The sequence below is a fragment of the Tachysurus fulvidraco genome, chromosome 3, assembly GCF_022655615.1.
Source record: "Tachysurus fulvidraco isolate hzauxx_2018 chromosome 3, HZAU_PFXX_2.0, whole genome shotgun sequence".
NCBI classification, from domain to species: domain Eukaryota; kingdom Metazoa; phylum Chordata; class Actinopteri; order Siluriformes; family Bagridae; genus Tachysurus; species Tachysurus fulvidraco.
The window spans coordinates 20,547,082-20,563,142 of NC_062520.1; the positions used below are offsets into that span (position 1 = coordinate 20,547,082).

The window sequence follows — 16,061 nt, forward strand, 5'->3', positions numbered from 1 at the left end:
TCACCCTCCAGTACAGTCGAAGAGAGTGTAGAATCTTTGCTGGGGTTCATTGAAACTGTTCTGATGTCTTGTGGTGGTTTAATACCTATAAATGTTTTGGAGATTATAAATGTAAGTTTTACTATAAAAAGTATTTGAAAGTGTTGCTAACATTCACATTAAATCTTATAGTGAGGAGTTTGGTACAGTTGACATTTTGAAGATTCCTAAAATAACATAGATTAGACATATAGTTGTTTCAAATCTTCAAAAATTACATATGGGTGCTTTAAAAAGAATCAGAATGAATTATATTTTGAAAAACTGTTTTTTTTTATCTCTTCATTGCAGTTCTGTAAGCTTGTAGAATCTATGCCAAGGTGCACTGAAGCTCTTCTGCTGTTCTGTTGGCCATCTGTTAATTTGTAGCACTAATAAGACAAATGGGAATGAAGTCAAGTCTCTTGCACAGAATTCTTTGTTTCATATTTAACACAAGCTGGAAGAGAGCCAAAGTGCACTGTTTGGTGGAGCCATGGTGCCAAATCACTAGTAACAGTACAATGATGATGATGAAGATAGTGATGAAGAAGTTGATGCTGTACCTGGCACTCCTGTATATATATAGACTATGAAGCACCCCCTGAGTTTCGAGTTAGTGCTTTTGAAATGCTAGTTAGGCAAACTTTAGTGTTTTTAAAATCTTGTATTTGAGATCTTACACAAATGTAAGACAGGAGAGAAAGCCAGGTGAACTCTGCATCTGGATGTGAAGGGTGGAAGAGGGTAGTGATATCCTAAGGAGCAAGAGTATGTTGAAAATTGTGGAAAGGGCCAGAAGGTTAGACAGAAGTTTATGATGACGGCTTCATGGGGTCATCAGATGCACTGAAAGGTGACAATCTCTCAATATCACAATTGGGCGCATTCAAGTTCAAGTGCGACTGGAGTGTTTTGTTGTGTCTTTTGGGGACAGCTGGGAGAGGGAGTATTTGGGTGCAGGGTATGAGAGGGGTTGGGGTCTGTGTCAGTGAATCACCCAACACAGACATCCCCAAAAAAAGAGAGAATGAAGGGATGGGCGTTTTGGCGGCACAGGGATAGAGATGAAGTTTGAGTGATCGGGTGGCATGGGAAAGTCACCCCCAAGTTCAAGTGAAAAGGGGAAAACGTGCTGGGGGCAGGGAGAGAGGGCAGATGGTTCCACAGAGTGTGGCGGGGGATGATGAGATTTGGGGGTGGGGCAAGGGTAATTATAAAGTGGTGGGAGCGAAGATGGAGTACTATCACTGGTCTACCCCAAACCCCAAATCATGTGACCCTGCTCCCTTCTCCCTCCACCCTTATCCCCTCCACTTCTGACATTGCTGTGGCTTTGGGTGCTTGAATGGCTCTGTGGCATTTGGAAGCATTGTGTTGCTGCTTTGGGGTGATGGAGAGGGGTGGGGGTGCTAACAGAGCCATCAATCAGACTAGGGAAAGTCAAGTGCAAGTTCAGCTGAAATGAATAGCCTGGAGCAGCCCCTCTTCAGCCAGCCTGCGGCCCCTCCTGCGCTGTTGTCCCCAACTTTCTCATGCAAACACCCGGTAATGTGTAGAAGGAATGAAGATGTCAATGTGGAATTCCCAGCCTCAGACCAATTCCTCTGTCTATCTCCTTCTGTTTCAGAGAATAAATCAATCCGTGGCTGAACATAATTTAGTGCTAGAAAGTAGTTCTCGTATACTTCATAAGCTCAGTGACATGGATTGACATAGACCAGTCAGAACTATGTACTAAATCTGCAACGAATGCTGATGTTAATGCCTTGGAAATGGTGCTATTACATTACAAGTGCTTTAATGCTATTACAGTATTCTCTGTAAAATGGTGTCATAGTTCACTTGTTATCTCTTGGCAGATAAACGAGCAGTGATTTAGCACACACTGTTGCTGTTAAACCATACTTTCTAATCAATTACTGTAATATGAACCATTACTTCTCTCTGCCCACCATTCCCAGCCTGACCTTTACTGGATTTACAGCTCTATAAAACTGGGACAGAGAGAACTATTGCCTCCGATAAGGATCCAAGACTGTTGTTTGTCAGCACCTTTAAAAAAAAAAAATCAAATGATCTCATATTTCTCTTTTATGTGTTGTAGTTAGAATACAATTTGAATTTGTACTTTTGTTTAATGATGCTATCTTTGCTTTATCAGTGTATCATCTTCATGATCATCATCATCATACTCATCCCCATCATCATCATTGCTATAAAGTCTTTTCTTGCTCGACCATTTTCATCTCATCATCAAAGCAGGATTTCAGCCTCACTATCTTCTCTTCACCATTTGTAAGCACCTGACACATTTCACATCAAAAGTTAGATCAGCTGTGCTCGATACCACCTGATTTTTCCACTTTTGCTTCTTTTCTTTCACAGATATGGGCAGCACATCTGAGTTGGCCTTCATTAAAGAGCCACATGATATCATTGCTGTAAGGGACCGCCCCTTGATGCTGGACTGTGAGGTGGAGGGAGAAGGCCCTATTACCATTACCTGGCGGAGGAACGGGGTACCTATTCAAGTGGGTGCGAGAGTGGCCGTGTTAAGCAATGGCATGCTCCTGATCCGAAACTTCCAGAAACGACGCGAGAGCAACGAGACGGATGCGGGAGAGTATGACTGTGCTGCACAGAACCGCTATGGCATGCTGATCAGCCGTAAGGCACGAGTACAATTTGCATGTGAGTGTCCCTGTGTTTAATCATTTAATCATTTAAATCACTTAATATCCATTTAAAAAGTCCTGACTGCTTAATTGAGTTCTGATTGCTTAATTGGATTTCATCGTTACTGTTCGTCTGTGTTTATGCATAATGGCTTGAGAATCTTCACACCCTCATTGGTGAAGCCTACATGACCTTTGTCCTTGTGAAGATTTTACACAATTCGTATTCTAAGAAATGCACCAAGGGACCCTTCAAGTCATTCTCGATAATCCTCTCCCTCCTTATTGCTGGGACTTCTATTAGGCCAGAGGCTACTAAAAGAATTCCCTTGTTTCTAAAAAAAAATTGCTTCCGTTATTGATCACATACCTCTTGATGTTAGAGAGGGCAGAGGTTGCTCAATAGTAAAGGGCTATTGAGCAGGAGGATGTTCAGAAGGCGGCTCAAATCCTGGCCTTTAACTTCTCAGTTCTACTCTGGCTCAATTGAAACTCACTTGGGGAAAAGGCCTCAGCCAAATGAGTAAAATGTGGGAAGTAAATGAGATCCTTTTACACACTGTGTTGACTTGTTTGTTTTCATCTCTGCTCTCTGCCAGCTCTACCCAAGTTTCACACTCACCCAGAGTCCATGGTAGTAGATGAAGGAGGGGTGGCACGCTTCCACTGCGCCATTAATGGGATCCCTGAGGCTAGCATCATGTGGGAGAAGAACAGAACCACACTCATCACAGATGATGACAGGTTACATCCCCACACACACACTGGAGCCACTGTTAGGATAACATTGTCAACTTTCTTTGTCTAATTTCTATAGTGTAGATACATACTGTTATTCAAGTGTTCAATTCTGTCTTTTCTCTGTAGGTATACTCTCCTGCCCAATGGCATTCTGCAGGTCACCGGTGTGCGTCATACAGACAGTGGAGTGTATCGTTGTGTAGCCAAAAATATTGCTAACACACGTTATAGCCATGAGGCCATGCTCACTGTCTCTGGTGAGACCAACAGCTAAACTGGTTTCAAAATCTTCTGTCTTACGACTGCCCTTTAAGATCTCGCTATCTCAATCACTCAGTGTTTTCTGTGTTTGTCTCTTTCTCTATTCACAGTGGCAGCTCCTCGTACCTATAAGGAGCCAGTGATTCTGTCAGGTCCTCAAAATCTCACCATCAACATCCACCAGACTGCCATCTTGGAGTGTATTGCCACTGGCAACCCTAAACCAATTGTTTCCTGGAGTAGGCTGGGTAATATTTATATTATCTGACACAAATACTTATAACTTAGCTTAACTTAAGCATTGTAGCAGATGATTTCAAGCTGTTTTCGTGCATCCCTGACATCCTAGTGTACGGTACATGCTGTGTTCTTACAAAGACACGGTGCATCTGCAAAATAGTATGATGGAGGATTATGATTTTGAAAAAGATCTTTTTCTATAGCAACACACTGTATGGCTGATGGTAGATTATATTGTTACAACATTTCACAGTCCAACTGCCTCTACCTTTTAACATTTTTCCTTTCAACTGTTTTTCAGTTGAGCAAAACAGTGATAGTACGTACAGTTCTATATAGTCATGTACATGGTAGATTATATTGGTACAACATTTCACAGTCCAACTGCCTTACAAAAATTTTACCTTTTAACATTTTTCCTTACTACTGTTTTTCAATTGAGCAAAACAGTGATAGTACGTACAGTCCTATATAGTCATGTACATGCTAGGTTAAGTTTCTGTTGCTTTTGTTTCAATCATATTTGAGCTCTTCTCTGTGTGCTTTGTCTCTTGCAGATGGACGTTCTATTGGAGTGGATGGGATACAGGTGCTGGGCACGGGTAATCTTATGATCTCGGATGTTTCCCTGCAGCATTCTGGAGTCTACGTGTGCTCAGCCAACAGACCTGGAAGCAGGATGAGACGTACTGCACTGGGTTTACTGGTGGTTCAAGGTAGGACTTCCATCCTGACTGTTCCATTACCTAAACCATTTAGGTACCTGATATTTTTCAGATAGTTCAGCTAGCACATTGGGAAAACATTTTTACCTGTAGTTCAAATACGTAGGAAGCTATTTTGTCACAGGCTTCTGAGAAAACACATCACACCAAACAATCCAATGTCTAACATCCAGCACGTTTAACATACAAAGCATTTCACTACTGTGTATGGTTGTGTATGCAACAAATAAAATGGGAAATGGGAAAAAAACTTAAGTTTGCATTCCACTGTAAAACTTTCCTACTTCTTTCTGCCTCTACAATAATACGTAAATTCATGTGTGTGGGGGAAACATTCTTGCCAAATTTTAAAGAATTACATGTTTATAGTGAGCGATTACTGTGAATATCAACATATGCACATCAGTCTGTTTCATTGACTAAATTTCTTTCTTATCATTAATGTTTTTTTATTTGGTAATTAAATATTATTGACGATGTTAACTGTACAGAGTAAAGCATGTAAAGCACTTTTCCCTGTTTTGATGATGTGATGGCACACATAGTCAATGCTAATTTATACTGAAAACAAATTAATAAAAAGGATATTTATGGGATTTTTTTTTTTTTTTTGAGGTGAGTTTTCCAAAATTCAGCCATGGCTACAAAACATCTTTCTACACACAGAACATCATTTCTAATCATTCTTATGGTTTCTATAGATACATAAGTATAAATTTAGTAGGAAAGCATTGATTAGATTCTTTCAAATTCTAGCTGTGATATTAACCTGGTATAAGAGGTATATGGTATATGTACTGAATACATGCTCTGTAAATGGAATATGGCCTCAGGCTGCTTTCATTCAGACATTTGGCTAATATCAAGTATCAGGAACTGATCAGATGCATCGTGCAGCTGCCCTGAGGTGGTCACATATGAAATGAAATTGGCTCAGACCAGATCTGCTGGGTTTTATGTGTATAGCCCCAAGCCAATTCATTCAGTCACATTTTGTCTGTCCCCACACACACGCACACACACACACACACACACACACACACACACACACACACACACACACACACACACACACACACACACACACACACACACACACACACACACACATGCACTGATGTGTATGAGGATAAATGAGAGAAGGTTTGCACTTTTGGGAAGGCCAGACTAGATGACTCCGGGCCTGACTGTGACCTCTGGGTTGAGCTTCTTCACAACCCCTGATCTTCTACTTGCGCACACACACACACACACACACACACACACACACACACACACACACACACACACACACACACACACACACACACACACACACACCGCCATCTCATAATAAATGAGTGGGACTCCAGCTGGACTCTGATAATGTCCTTTAAGCCACTCCAGTGTGTATTACCCACCCTGCCTCCCACACTGGGGTTGGAGGGGGTTCATGCAATCATGTACATATTACAGTTAGCTTTTAGTCCAGTATTGCTCCTACAATAACACATCAGCCAGTGCTTTACTGTAAAGCTACTGAAATAACTATATTATAAATAGACATACATAACTCTTACTGTGCTTACTTCATACAGATCAATACATTGTGCACGAAAAATACATTTAGTTTTTATTTGAAATGAAAGATAATGTATAAATATCTAGTTTAATATTCACATTTTAATATAGTTTGATATGTTTTATATGATTGGATGTTTATTATATCAACTCAAAGATAAATTTATGAGGTAAGAATATAATTAAAGGTTGGATGTCTGTTGTTTGTTTCAGAGGTTTTTTGCTTCCAATCAATCAATCGCTCCCTCTGTCAGCTTTTCCCCCTCACAGGCCTTGCAGTGGCTGGGTAATGGATTCATTCAGTTATTGATTGAGTTGGTAGAAGAACAAAGAAAAAGCAACACGCTTGGTTGTCCACCTCTGCTTCACCTCCCAGTAGTAGTCCTGTTTGTATATTTGCTTATTGGTGCTTATTTCTTCACTTTTTGTTTTCATATCATAGAAAGGTTTATCTGTCTCTCTTCTATCTGTGACTCAGCATCCAGCTCCAATGTTAAATGAATTTAAATGCATTGATGCAGGTGCCACATATATGTGCAATTACTAGGCTGTCTGGTGCTGATTCTTACTTATCCTGCTCATCATGCCATCTGCTTGTGGTTCCCGGACCAATGATCCTGATTTGCCCCAGGCCCTTGAACTTGAGCAGTGTTTTTTTTTTTTTTTTTTTTTTGCTTGGCTTTGGCCATGGGAAGCTGTAGTTTGCATAAAATGGAAGTATGTAAATGAGAATTAGTCATGGGTTGACCTGCTCAGACCCCGTCTGCCCTCTTTCCTCATGTTAGGCAAGCCGGAATAAGTTTAGCATATGTGGCCTGATCTGAGACAGACAATGAAAAGCCATCTGGGTGCAGAGAACTTTTAAGTTAGATTTCTACATTGTTTGCTCAGTAAAAAATTCTATAAAGCTTAGGTATCAGATTTGACTTAATTAAATGTACTGCTCACTTCTACAGAAAGAGACACGCATGGAGAGGATTATAAATATGAATATATTAGGACTTTACAGAGAGAGAAAGAATGAAGAATTGGGGATAAGGAAGGGTTGATGCATAAAGGTGGAGCAGGGTGAAAGAGACAATGAGAGGGTGAGAATGAAAGAATAGCAGAAGGGAGGGGATAAAAGAGGAGGGGCAGAATAATGTGTCTCGGTGTAGGATCACCTCCCACCTTTGACCTCCTGACCCTGTTCGAGCAGGCCTCTAGGAAATGGTTAAGGGTGGGGGTGGGTGTGCGCCTGGTTGAAGGTGGGGTGCTGTGAGAGGCTGGGGATTGGGGGACGGTGATGCTTGCAGTCTTTGGGGACCGCAGGCAGCCTATCAGCGACATGCAGCGGACAAATTGACAGAGAATGGCTAGAGAGATGGGAGAGAAAATGGAGTAGGTCCATTGTGTTTGCACAACAGCGTATTCTGATGTGGTCCTGTCCACTCAACCATTTCCCATGACCATGAACTTCTTCAGCTGAACTTCTCCTGTACGCCGAGGAGCCTCTCAAGTCATCCTTTCTCTTTCAGCACCAAACTGAGACAAACTACCTCATTCAGCCCTGAGGGAGAAGTGTAGTTAGTTCACAAAGACAGACAGATGAGTACAGCATCTTGGTGGATGCGATAATGAAGCTTATGCTTTATTCAGTGCGCTCCTGTTTGCAGAGCATTCAGCTCTTCTGAGTTAATGCTTTCGCTTATGCTTGATTGTGAAGAGCTCTTCAAGCTGCTAGACAGGACTGATAGGGTGGATTTATTACAAGAAAGCACCCCACCCCACCCCCTTTACCGCAATGTACTGCCATTAAAATGAGCTCTGAACACACATGAGCACTGGTCTCGGTGTATGCTTTACACTTCACTTGAGGTTAGTGTGTAAAGATTGTTGAGTGGTCTCTATTCATGGGCACAAAGGGCTTTGGAAGTGAAGCAAAAAAACGTTTACCTTCTTTTAGATACATGCGCACACACACATGTTCACTTTCGTTAATCGCATAACAATTTGTATTAGTATTATTATTATTCATAATACAAATTGTTATGCGATTAACAAAAGTAGAACATTTTAGCAAGTAGTAATTCTGTCTGTCTATCAGCATACATACAGTAAAACAAATTTCTATTTTTTTTACTCAGAGGTTATGCAGTTTGTGATCTCTGTACTGTCACACCAAGCCCTTGTGTGTATACTTGTATAAGGAATGACAAGAAACTCAATAATGTAAACAATGTATAAACACAGTGCTGCAAATGACTTCTGTCTTATCCTGTTTATGTTTCTTTTATTTAAGTAGCTGTCATGTTTTTGCTCCCTGTAGTAAAGGCTAAGGATAGACTGATTGTTCTGAAATGTGTAAGCTCATCTAATACAGTCAGTTATGCATAGTTTACCAAAAAGAATCCAGTTTATGATGGTTCTATAAAAGGACTGTGCTTCATACTACATTGATAGTTATTTATTGAACTGTAATAAACATCTCCTTCTTTTAGAAACACTATGTCCACACAGAAATGCACAGTTAAAGATAAACTGTGAACCTTCTCTCCTTCAGCTCCACCAGAGTTCCTGCAGTGGCCGCAATCTGTTTCTAAACCAGTAGGGGGCAGCGCTGTGTTTACCTGCCAGGCTCAGGGAGTCCCAGAGCCTCACCTCATCTGGTTGAAAAATGGCAAGGTCCTCACACCTGGAGACAATGTCAAACTTACCAATAACAACAGGTACGATCTCACGTTCCTATTCTGCTCATAGCAAAATTAGTGCACTTTATAATAATCCCCAAATTCAGTCTGCTTCAGAATAGTCTCCAAGTATGTCATTTCCTTGTTGCTCTGCAGCACTCTGGCTGTGACCCGAATCACTGATGAGGATGAAGCCATCTATCAGTGCATAGCAGAGAACAGCGCTGGAACCAACCAGGCCAGTGCACGATTAGCTGTGTCCCTGTCTCCTGAAAATTCACTTCCGGAGGCTCCACAGGACCTGACGGCCACACCGCTTACACACACATCCCTGCAGCTCAGTTGGAACCAGCCTGCAAGCCATGTGACAGACAACATCATCGGCTACGTGCTGCACATCCGCATGCTTGGCGGTGAGAGAGAACATGGGAGTTCAGGAATCACTGGGGTTGTGGGTTTAATTCTAGGATTAATGGGATTTTAGAGAGTGGGTTGCACTATAAAATAACTAGCAGTGGTTGTAGAAATGGTCTTCAGCTCCTTATCTTTTTAGTGAAGCTGGAACACTGTGTCATGGTCTGATCAGTATGACTTACATTATTTCATTTCCAGAGCCAGACAGTAAAGAGCTCCAGGAGGCTGTGAGTAAGGACACATTTCAGCATGAGTTTAATAACCTGGAACCGGCAACCACTTATTCCATTTACCTCAAAGCTTACTCTCCTCTGGGGGCCAGCCAGAAGTCCAACGCTGTCATTGCCACAACACTAGGGGGCGGTAAGTTATCAAATATCATGCTGGCAAAACACAGTCCTAGAGGAGGACAAAAATGTATTTATTTTTAACAACGAAGCTATAAATAGAATAATACAATGGACAATATATATAATATAATAGATTATATAGAAATATTGTGCAATGCTTAATCTCTCTCTCTCTCTCTCTCTCTCTCTCTCTCTCTCTCTCTCTCTCTCTCTCTCTCTCTCTCTCTCTCTCTCTCTCTCTCTCTCTCTGAAGTTCCCTCAATGCCCAGTTTCTTCACAAAAGTTCTGAACAGCACAGCAGTGCAGATTTATTGGGAACTGCCCAGTAAAGCAGGGAAGCTTGAGGGCTTTAAACTGTCGCTGCGTGTTGTGCCTCAGGAGCAGTTTGGTCCAGAGGAGTTGTTCCCCAGCCACATCAACACACACACCATCTCACACCTCGGTTAGCTTTAAACACACACACACACACACACACACACACACACACACACACACACACACACACACACACACACACACACACACAAAATCAGTTAATAATGAATGAAACCTTTAATTACCTACAATTTACTTTTCCATCTAATGAGTATACGGTGTAACTCCAAAAATCTGAAAGTGATATTCATTGTAGATATAGAAATCTGCTTAATTATGCCAATAACACTTTACTGAAATTTGGATTAGAGAGCATAGATAGTTTATTTACACTGCACAGTACAATAAATAAAATATAGCTTAGTATCTGCCTGGAGTGCAAATGGAAGCACTGAGCAAATGAACAATGTGCAGCTTGAACATTAAAATAAAATAATATGAATGTTAAATATATGCAGTAGCTGATGAGTAGAAAACATGAATAGAATAGAACGAATAGAAAAGTTTTAATAGCTTTAAAAAATACATAATACATGCAATTATGAGTCATGAATATGTACAATAATATATAGATATGTATATATAGATTATATACAAATATATAAAGATAAGATATATCTGTGATACCACGATATATTCATGACATGACATTAAGTGATTTTATATTCATCGGTATTTTAATTGGATTTCCAAAGCTAAAGGTAATTGTCTGTGTGGCTTGACAGAGCCAGCAGCCGTGTATGAGATCCAGCTTGTTGCGTTTAATGGAAACGGAGACAGCATCGGCAACAAGCGTCTCGTCTCACTGGCTGAGAGTGGAACTGGAGAAAAGAACAGTGCTGGTGAGTTACACTATATACCCTACAGGCTTAGCTTTCTTATTTTTATATATTTACATGAAGGAATATATCCATACATCATCCATGTGTGAATATATACTATTTTATTGCAGTTTCATCCAGCTCTCTGTAGTGAGCTTTCACTACCACTAAGTGAGGACAGGATGTTAAGGAAGCTTATGCTGTACCTGTAGCTCACTTTTATATATATATATATATTTATATATATATATATATATATATATATATATATATATATATATATATATATATATATATATTATATATAATGTTAAAAGCACCTTCAGTCATTTCTTTCGGAATGTTTTTTTTGTTCCATTGTTTTAAAGATATCTTGCTATATACAGTACTATGCAATAGTTTTAGGCAGGTGTGGAAAAAATGCTGTAAACAAAGAATGCTTTCAAAAATGGAAGTGTTAAACATTTATTTTCATAAATGAACAAAATGCAGTGAATGAACAAAAGAGAAATCTAAATCAAATCAATATTTGGTGTGACCGCCCTTTGTCTTAAAAACAGCAGCAATTCTTCTAGGTACACTTGCACGCAGTTTTTGAAAGAACTCGGCTGGTAGGTTGTTCCAAACATCTTGGAGAACTAACCACAGATCTTCTGTGGATGTAGGCTTTCTCACATCCTTCTGTCTCTTCATGTAATCCCAGACACACTCGATGATGTTGAGATCAGGGCTCTGTGGGGGCCGTGTCATCACTTCATGCTGGTTTAAAGGCAAAAAAATAACACCAAATATTGATTTGATTTAGATTTTTCTTTTGTTTGCTCATTTTGTAAATGTGACAGAAATAAACACTCATTAGTTATATTTCTGAAAGCATTCTTTGTTTACCGCATTTTTTCACACCTGCCTAAAACTTTTGCACAGTACTATATTCTTCGGGGTTTTAAAACTAAAACTCAGTCTAGCAGCAGTTTAGCTTGTTAATGAAAACAAGCTCAGTTTTACGGTGTATACCTTAGAGATCCTGGGCCCTATATGTTCTCAGGATGGTCTGCTTAAGGTTTTGCTGTCTGAAGGGCATTACTGAGATATTAAATGGGTTTGTTAGATGAAGAAAGAGTTGTGTACAGGGAGTTGTCTACTATGAGCTCTGGATTTAGGAGGGAGTGCTAAATCAAGTTCATTACCACTTTTCCCCAGCTCAGATGACTGGGCATTTTAAAATTGGCAGCAAACCAACATGGAACAATGACAAGCCCTAAAAGCCTCTAAATTTTGTCTAAAATTTGCTATAAAAAAAGACCATCCTGGCTGTAGAGAAAATGTGGTAATCAATATATGAAATGTGTGTGTGTGTGTGTGTGTGTGTGTGTGTGTGTGTGTGTGTGTGTGTGTGTGTGTGTGTGTGTGTGTGTGTGTGTGTGTGTGTGCATGTTTGTGTGTGTGTGTGTGTGTGTGTGTGTGTGTGTGTGTGTGTGTGTGTGTGTGTGTGTGTGTGTGTGTGTGTGTGTGTGTGTGTGTGTGTGTGTGTGTGTGTGTGTGTGTGTGTGTGTGTGTGTGTGTGTGTGTGTAAACAGGAGGGCAGAGCTTGTGTAACTGCAGGCAGGATGGAGAGAGCTCGGTAACTGGCATTGTGGTTGGCATCCACATTGGAATGGCCTGCATCATCTTCTGCGTGCTCTTCCTCATGTTCGCATACAGGCGCAGGTGAGCTTTCCAGTCCGTAAAAATTTATCCAATCAGAGAGTCATTCTGGTTAATGTCAGTCAAGCTTTCCTCCAGTGCTGATCTGTAACCAGCTGCTTTATTTTCTGTTGCTCCTGTGTGAAGCTGATAACATGTCTGTACCAGATTTTTACAGATTTGTATAATAGTATTCAAAGTGGTGTATAATATTGTTTTATGGGATTTGTACTTTAGATGAATATACATTTTAATGAATATTTTCATGAAAATATACACTTTGACCTCATACTCACATTTCACATCAGGACACTTTCTTTTGCCTTAAATTAGTGTTTAGCTTAATATTTGCTATATACTCTAATAACTTTTTATTTAATATAATACTGCAGAATTCATTTCTCATTGCAAATTACCATTGACTCACATTTCACTATATATCAAGTTCTGAAAATATTAACAAAGAAAAAAGTTACAATTTAAAATGATTTATTGCAAAATATGTATGTTTGATATTGGCATTTTTTTAAGTTCACATAAAAACATCTTATTTAGCTGGTTAAATAAATGTTACTAATAAAACAACACGAGTAGCTCTTGGCCATGCTAAATTTGTAGCTCTCAAAGGATAAAAGGTTGGAAACTCCTGCCCTAGAGTATAAGTGTCTTTTCAACCCTTGCCTATATGTACGTATCTATGCTAATATACTTGCTCTCTGTGTCTGTGTTCCCATGAGTAGCTCATTTTGTAGAAAGGGCACGCAGGATGCTTGGAGAGTACCACAGAGAGGAGCAGCACCACTGGGAGACACTGTACCTAAAGAAGGAGTGATACCCACCACTGAAGCTATTGAGCTAATGCCACAGGTAAATACTTATCTAAACACACTGTTGTTCTTACTGCTTCCAAGTAGCTCATTACTATGATTCTAAGCACTTTTAGAGTAGCAGTAGTGTCGTTAACCTATGTGCCATTTGCTCTGTGTTTACAGCCTCAGAACTGCTCAGCAGAGAGACAGGCTGCAGGGGCACACTGCCAGGTTCTCATTGAACAGCAGCCCAACTGCCAACAAGGCACAACAATGAGCACAGGCACTGGCACAGGCTGATAACCCCTTACACACTCTCTTCTACCCCTTACCCCCTAAAGCGCAGTGCTTGGCCACTCCATGACACTCTATTCACCAAAGCCTTATTGCAACCTGCCCTTGCTTGAGCAGTCAGTAACACCCTCACACTCACACACACAAACACACTGAGTCTGGCTTATACCTGTAAGGGAGTAAATGTATATGTACATATAGAAGAGTATATGTAGAGAGACATATGTAAAGACATCCTTTAATTTCCGTTCATAACTCAAAGTCTTAACCCAAAGCCGTTTTGCACCACATTTCTGATTGTTACACGATGCTTAGTTTTCATGATACTAATTATATAAATGAGAAAGGGCAATTGCTGATTATGTTGGTTCTCCCCTTTTTTTTTAAATAAGTATTTATGAAATGGCACCAAAATAAACGTGTGTCTACTGCTGTAGTCGAAATGCACCAAACGGAAAATTCTGAGGCCTTAGCATGACTGAAATGTTAAAGTATGTAGCATAATTCTTTTCCTTGTAGAATTGTCATGGTCAGTTTATTCGCGCTGTGAGACAGACGCCACACTGTAGCCTTATATATATGTGATAGTGTCACTACATTAGCCTTTCAGAAGAGTGGTATGGAGTGGCTAACCTTGCACCCCCTATCCTCCTCTTCCTTCCTCCCCTCTGACCAAATTACCTCCAAAGATAGCTACCTCAGCCTGACGAGAATGTCGGAGCTATCAAGGTAAACCATCTGCCTGTCTTGCTGCTGGTTAAGCAAACCTACCTCGACCAAAAGCCATGTGCACATTTTTTAAAGTTGTTCTGGTGCTAGTTCCAGTTACCTGTGCCATTCAGACAACAACACTGATACTTTTGCCTTCGACCCATTCTTGCCACCTTGTCCCCTGTGTTCTCACACTCTACTACTGCCACACTCAAACCTTTCCACAACACTCAAGCTTTCACTCTGAGCCTTAGAATGACTCATTGACCTCTGGGGCTTTTATCTGGATGTGTTGTTAACAGAGATGCTGCCCCTAAGGTGTAAAAGTTCTCTCCTCTCCAGAAAGAGTGCTTGCTAACAATGTATGTCACCTCGAAGTCGATGTTGCATGACTCCCTGAAGTGAAAAGTCCAGTGCAGAGGAGCACATTCTTCTTTTGGAATACAACATCTGGTTCAAAACATGCCTAAAAATATCTCTGTTAGGAAGGAATTGACTTGGAGAAGACTTCTCATCAGCCTGCTGTGGTTGAAGGAGGTATTCTAGCACTTTCCTCTCAGCACCGCACACAGAAGAAAGGCTATCGGTGAACCAGTGGTTGTCCTGGAGATCTGTTATTGTTTTTTTTGAGTGATTACTAACCATTTTTCAGGTTTCTTTGGTGAACCTATTTCATGAAAGTATTTACTGTCACAGAGCTAGGCACAAAGCTAGTTTCTTTTTCTGCTTTTAACCTCTCCAAATATTCAGTGAAAACTGTTGAGTGAAATCCAAAGATGCTGTATTATAATGGTTTTCATTGCTTTCTATTTGTCTTTTCCTTCAGTGGACATTTTAGATGTCACACTTGTTCCTGTTTTAAGGGCAGTCATGCTACTAAAAACATTAGCTTCCCATATTAACCAAAGCAAAAAAAAACAAAACCCTCAAAACCCAATAGAGTTCTTCACATGTTAGTTCATGTCTTTCTATGGTTACCTTTAAAACTTGGAATTCTATATAGAACTAGTATATATAACTTTTAAAATAATAACTAGTGAATAATGCATATATTTTCATACACTGATACCAGAAAGTAATAACTGCTTTTCTCTTTTTGCTGATTGAGTTGATATTGCCAAATAACTCTTATGATTTATAGTGAAATGTGACCAAATACCTCGTTTGTACTTTATTTTTCCTAGTAATGCTTCGCTTTGACTAAGGCACATTACATGTTCAGTGCTTCTTTTCACACTGATTGGTATAGTCATGCATTTTTTACATGTTTGTGTGAGTGAGTGTGTGTGCGTGCGTGCGAGCGAGTGTGTGTGTGTGTGTGTGTGTGTGTGTGTGTGTGTGTGTGTGCGTTCGTGTGAGTGAGTGAGTGAGTGTGTGTGTGTGAACATGTTCAGTGCTTTTCACATTGATTGGTATAGTCATGCATTTTTTACATGTTTGTGTGAGTGAGTGTACGTGCGTGCGTGCGTGCGTGCGAGCGAGCGAGTGTGTGTGTGTGCGTTCGTGTGAGTGAGTGTGCGTGCGTGCGTGCGAGCGAGCGAGTGTGTGTGTGTGTGTGCGCGCGTTCGTGTGAGTGAGTGAGTGAGTGTGTGTGTGTGTGTGTGTGTGTGTGTGTGTGTGTGTGTGTGTGTGTGTGTGTGTGTGTGTGTGCGTTCGTGTGAGTGAGTGAGTGAGTGAGTGAGTGTGTGTGTGAGTGTGTGTGTGAACATGTT

General features: G+C 40.4%; 1 protein-coding gene across 1 annotated transcript; it reads left to right on the forward strand.

The window, feature by feature from the left end:
• The first annotated feature begins 2,180 nt into the window (after positions 1 to 2,180).
• Positions 2,181 to 15,672, forward strand: LOC113644271 (immunoglobulin superfamily DCC subclass member 3-like). The gene is made up of 14 exons (XM_047811385.1): positions 2,181 to 2,316; positions 2,407 to 2,712; positions 3,296 to 3,440; positions 3,564 to 3,694; positions 3,809 to 3,946; positions 4,496 to 4,654; positions 8,766 to 8,931; positions 9,049 to 9,305; positions 9,505 to 9,669; positions 9,910 to 10,098; positions 10,757 to 10,873; positions 12,430 to 12,559; positions 13,276 to 13,402; positions 13,528 to 15,672. The coding sequence occupies exons 2-14, from the start codon at positions 2,409 to 2,411 to the stop codon at positions 13,642 to 13,644; spliced, it is 2,145 nt and encodes a 714-aa protein (XP_047667341.1). The 5' UTR covers positions 2,181 to 2,316; positions 2,407 to 2,408; the 3' UTR covers positions 13,645 to 15,672.
• Positions 15,673 to 16,061: the final 389 nt, after the last annotated feature.